At 42.5% G+C, this 6,000-nt stretch overlaps 1 protein-coding gene across 8 annotated transcripts in view; it reads right to left on the bottom strand.

The window, feature by feature from the left end:
• The window catches only part of LOC126272688 (hemicentin-1-like), a 1,027,565-nt gene extending 1,021,865 nt beyond the window's left edge, over positions 1-5,700 (bottom strand). For all 8 annotated transcript variants that reach the window (XM_049975713.1, XM_049975709.1, XM_049975711.1 and 5 more), the window contains exon 1: positions 5,481-5,700. In XM_049975713.1, the coding sequence (XP_049831670.1) occupies positions 5,481-5,529 (49 nt within the window). In that variant the 5' untranslated portion in view covers positions 5,530-5,700. The remainder of the gene's footprint in view (positions 1-5,480) is intronic.
• Positions 5,701-6,000: the final 300 nt, after the last annotated feature.

Genomic DNA, 6,000 nt, shown 5'->3' on the forward strand with positions numbered 1-6,000 from the left:
TTGTTTTCGTTCTGTTGCTCCTAGAGACGGTTTCGTCCAAAAAAATGAATGGATAGTCCAATCCATAAGTGGAGCTACAACCGAATTATCGATTGTTTACATTAGGTTGCTCCCACAGACTGGTTTCACTCAAAAGAATGAATGGATAATTCAGCCGACACATAAGGCTAGCCGGCCGAAGTGGCCGTGCGGTTGTAGGCACTGCAGTCTGGAACCGCGAGACCGCTACGGTCGCCTGTTGGAATCCTGCCTCGGGCATGGATGTGTGTGATGTCTTTAGGTTAGTTAGGTTTAACTAGTTCTAAGTTCTAGGGGACTGATGACCTCAGAAGTTGAGTCCCATAGTGCTCAGATCCATTTCAACACAAGGCTACAACCGAATGAGTCGGCTGTTTTGATTCGGTTGTTGCCATCACTAGCCGTTTCTCGTCGTATCACAATTAAATTTTGAAATATGTGCCGCAACTGAAAATACCGCTAGTTGTGAATCGCGGTCAGTAATGCGGATTTTTTAGCAGAAAATCGTAAACCGACTGGAATTTATTGGCAAGACATCGTAATAACTGATGGTGGAGTGTAATAATGGTGGGTTAGACGTAATAACTGCCGAAATAATGTTCACCACGAAGAACGAGATGCGTGACCAAGGGTTGCGACGGATGAACTGGTCGCAGACGTCGATGACAAAATTCAAGAAAACCGCCGATTCACAAAGACGGAGCTCTCGTTCAGCTTCCCACAAACTCCACAAAGTCTGTTGCATCAAATCGTTTCACATATGCTAGGTTATCTCAAAAGATGGGTACCAAAACTCTTGACAGAAAACCACAAGAAGCAGCGTATTTCTGCATCATTAACATTTCTGGATTCTTACGAAAAAGATGGTGACTTAATCCTTGAACGAATCGTAACTGGAGACGGGACTGTGTCAAACATCTGAAGTGCGAGAGCAGATTGCAGTCTATGGAAGGGGGGCACACAAATTACCCACCACCACAAAAAGACAAGCAAATGCTTGCAAACGTTGTCTGCAAGACTGTTTTTCGGAACAGGACATATGTGCTTCCTGTCTCATATGTGCTTATCTTGGGCATGGTACAACAATAATCTGTTCTAGGTATTGCAAAGCTGAGACGAAAAATTTTGTTCTTACACGACAACGCTTTACCAATCACGGCAAATCGCACTCGATTCTTTCAAATGGGAGGTGTTCCTTCATCCACCGTACAGTGAGTACCATCTGTTTACAAATGATGAAGACCTCGCTCGCAACGCAGTACTTTGACAACGACGCCGAACTGCGGAGGGCGTGGCTAACTCGTTGACGTCTCAGGCGGCTGAATTTTAAGTCAGCGTAATTTCAAAGCTTGTTCGCCGCTATGATAAGTACCTCAACTGTTATGGAGACTATGAGGAAAAGTAGCACTTAAGACCGCTGCCAAACGAATGAAAAAAAGTTTTCCTAAACTTTTTTTTCTAATACCAAAAAGCTATATAATTTCTGAATGGCCCTCGTGTATATTATTAGTTTCAGTGGATGGTCACATGCAGGCCATTCAGAAGTTCGTAAATGGCAGACTGCCCTAAATTCAACATTACTGAACACGGTATTCTCGGCCCCATTTATGCAGCTACACTTAAAACTAGTTTTTCTTAAAAACAGTCTACTAGTTTTTAAATAAATAATAACCCATCTATAAAACTGAAGGATTGGTTGAGAAGAAATGCTTTTATATTAGATATAAAACTTGCTTTGCTACTTGTCAGGAATTTACTGTTACTGGACAAATGATCAAACATTTTCGGTGAAATATATTGACTTTCTAAGCCGCTCAAAGCTTCAATATTAATATAGCTCACTTTTTCTTCTAGTGCTGTAGATATGGATATCAGTATCCTTCTAAAATTTTGACTGTCTATTTGTGACGAATGTCGTTAGCGAATCTATACAGAATCTTCGTTTTAACGTGAGACAACGAAATATTTCGAAAACGAAGGGTATGAAAAAAACGTTCTAAGTGTAAAGTTAATATCAGTAAAGGGCACATCTGTCTGTGCTGGACCCATCCTGTATGGGACGGTCAGATTTGTGTTTTCAGATTGGAGCTCCTGTTATATTACATATTCGAAATTTAAGTCAAAGAATACGTGCGGTTTACTCAAACCATTGTTTCCCATTCGTGGTAAGTGGTACCGTAATTGATAACCATCAAGTCTACCTGTTTTTGCAGTTAAGACGTGATGAGTTTGATACGACATATCATTTACTATGTAACTGTAAGCCTTTGTGTCCTAACTATTGATTTTGATGTTCAAACGTTAGTGTTGTAAATTTGATTGTGGAAAACAGTATCGTTAGCCGTTTAAATGTCTGGTTAGAAGTTACGTTTAGAGTTATTTAGGAACAAGGAGATGGATGTAGTTGTTTGCTGTTCCTATCGAGATGCTTGATACCAGCGAGTCCCCTTGCCTCTCAAAAATGGGGCGCTTGATTTTGGTGAGTCCTCTTGCCTCTCACCATTGGGATGCTTTATTTCGGCTAATCCTCTTGCCTCTTACCACTGGGGTCCTCCTTTTTGATAGAGCACGTGCGCCTGTCACCCTCACTTTGTGGACGTTTTACCTTATTACGGTGTCTGTCGTTTATATTCCACCAGTAGCCGCTAGTTCGAGAGTTCGGCGGTTGGATGGAAATCAGAACTCAATCACCATGAGGGCGGGGTTCGAGGGCGACTACCGAAATCAAGCATTTTGGTGGTCTGTGCAATCACCACAGTCAACACCGTAGGGAACAGAAAACTACGTTACCATACAAGTAGCTTATTTGCAAAAAATATCAGTGTCTGGCCATATTATCTGCACTGTATGATTCAGTAACAGTATCAACCATAACAACACAAATGTCTACATTTACATCATAAATTAAATGTAGAATCAGACACGTTAGGATATAATTTCAAGAAGAGGCCACCTGAAATTTGTCGATTACAGCGCCACCTGCCACGAATTGGAAACAATGGTTTGAGTTAATCCTACGTGTTTTGGTATAGAATCCGATTATGGTTTAAAATGGGGTTCCCATTTGAAGATACAAAGTTGACCCCACCCCCAAAGGAGAGATGGTTAGGAAGAAGCCAGGTGTAGCACAGACAGATGTTCCCTTCAATAATATTAACTTTTCACCTAGAATTTCTTTTTTCGTACGATACATCGTTTTCAAGAAATTTAGTAATTTCAAATTGAAACGAACACCCCAATATTTTCGAGGTGCAGTTAAGATCCATAACTACTTCGGAGGCACCTAGAAGATAATTGCAGGTGAACACCACATGTAATTCGCAGTCTTGTTTTTCTGCAAGCACTACTTTCTGTCTTAAAGACAGATTACCTCAGAAAATTATTCCGTAAATCATTCCAGGGCTAGCAATTACACGAAAACCATAAAAAAGCTAACTTTATTTGTTTGAGAAGCTCAGCAATATATTTCTTCCAGTTCAAGTTTTCATTAGTGTGCACACAGAAAAAATTGCAGGATTGTGTTCTGTTCTCTGCCTCTTGCTCATATGCTACATCAGTTAATTGTTTGACTAAATTCGTAGTACAGAACAGAATACAGCATGTTTTCTCAAAATTAAGGAGAGTCTATTTTCATAGAAACACTTCCAAATTTTATTCGGTATTGAGATTTATTGTAACACTAGTACCTTCTGCAAAACGTACCAGTTCTGCTTGATGAATGTTTACGCCAACTTGATTCCCATGTATAAGACATAGAAGTGCTGTCGACATTGAATAGCGGAATAAAATCAGTTGGATAATAAACATTTACACATAATCGCAGAAAAAACTATCTTACGTAATAAATGGAATCTCTAAATCCGGTTTGCACATAGTGACACTGAAAGCCCAGATCTCCACTGTGCGAGTCCCATGACTAAGGCGGTGCAACCGCGCAAGTCTTTCATGGAGCGTTGCTGCAAAATGTTTGGAATCACAGCGGACCATCTACAACCCTGGAGTAGGAAGGAAGCAGTTCTTTCATTCCAAATATTTATGTCTCCTTTGCGAATTGAATACATAAGAAACTCTAACCTAACGTAATAGAAAGTTGGTAGGTCCGAACACCAAAATACAGTAGGAGGTAAGATTTGCACAAGTAATACCGTTTGCTGTATCTGCTGGTGGTGATTATGTGAGTGACGTAGGAAGTGATAGTAAAAGAAAACCTAAACCGTGAAGCGCTGTATGGGTTAAATAGCGATGAACGTAACAAATGAGTAGGAAAAATCTAAACAGGACAGGGTAAATGTTCTATGTTATCTCCTGAGCTGAATTTACGCTGCATTATTCTCACAGCATTAGAGATTACGTACTAACATTCAATAGTAATAATTAACCTGTCTCAATATCAACCTCTAACGTTAATATACAATGTGGATATTAGTTTAGGATTAACTGTAGGTACATGGTGAAATAATTGAGAAATCTAAGCAGGGCAGGTGTAATGTTTTTAACTATCAATAGTATAGTATTAATCCTTTATCACATCGTATCATAGCGAAGATTAAATTAAAATATTTACAGACTTGTAGGTATAGTGTAGGATTGACTGAAAAGATAAGAAGGAAACGGATTAATGCTATGACACAAGATCACATTACTCACGACAGTCACTGATGACAGACAACTGTGTATAGACAATGATGTTAGTTACTCTGTCAAACAGCAGATTTAGAAACCACTGCCAAATTCGTTACACTACCTAAAGTGCTAAATTTGCTTGTGGTCTGATACCATATTACGTCTATTACTATTTAGTCCTAATTGTTTCTAATTCACATATGTAGTACGACCGACTTCGTGGCTGAAGTGCTCCACATATTCTTTTTGTGCCACTATGAGTACCTTACCAGATGTGTCACAGCACTGTCACTTTTTTCTGTTAACTCACCTGTAGAAACTCTCTCTCTCTCTCTCCCATTCTCCGCTGAATATGGTCAGGAGTTATAATACTAAAATTAGCAGTGACAGTGCAATGTAACTAGAAACGTCGGTGTCATAATCTGTTTTGCCAACGGGACGATAATCGAGATGTAAAATAATGTTTTCCTAATGGGGTACAGAGCAAGAGAGAGGGAGATTGGGGAGGGGGGGGAGGGAGGAAAGGAAACAGAGAAATCTTTGACTGTCGTAATGACGTTTCCCTTCAAGTGCCAAATACACTATTGCCGAGTGCCTAAGCACTTGTCTCACAACATTGTCACTTATTTTAATAATTGATCTCTAGATAACCCTTCACTACTACATATGTTTACGCATCACAACATTAAAATTTGCAGAGAAAGTATAATATTGATTGAAATTTTGATGTCTTTATCTGTTTAGTACGAGAGGAATTAATAAGGTAGGGTTCGTGGACAGGGGGTGAAATACGCCGAAGGGGCTGCAGCCAGGAAGAAGTGACGCAGAGCCGGACTGACCTGCGACGGACAGCAGCAGCAGGTGCAGGGCCAGGGTCGGTGGCGCCATGGCGGCGAGGGCGCAGACGTCGACGGCGCGGAGTCGCGGGTGTCGGACGCAGGGCTGGCCTCCCCGAGCTACTGTACACTGGCGGATGACGGCGCGGCCGCGGGCAAGCACCGACTGGAGGCCGGCGGCGGAGGGCCGCCCCACTGTGCGCGCCGCCGACGCCAGCGCCGCCCGCGGCCGCGTGCCCAACCACCGCCCGCCGCGGAGCACAGCGGCGTGCCGTTCCGTGCCGTGGCGTGGCGTGGCGTAAAAAAAGTGCCCGCGCGCGCACCAGCCAGCCGGGCAGGCGCCGGGATAATTTTAGATCGGCCCCCGACAGATTTCCGTGCGGACCGCCGCTAGGCGGGGTAGCAGCTAACCTTCAACAAGCAACTGTCTCTATTGCTGCCCAGGGGTCTAGCAACGCGTGCCTGCGAGGCGCGCCTCATCGGAGATGCGGATAGGGAGTCTTATCGCCAACTGCAGATGGCA

Source organism: Schistocerca gregaria, chromosome 5, assembly GCF_023897955.1.
Source record: "Schistocerca gregaria isolate iqSchGreg1 chromosome 5, iqSchGreg1.2, whole genome shotgun sequence".
Classification (NCBI taxonomy): Eukaryota; Metazoa; Arthropoda; class Insecta; order Orthoptera; family Acrididae; genus Schistocerca; species Schistocerca gregaria.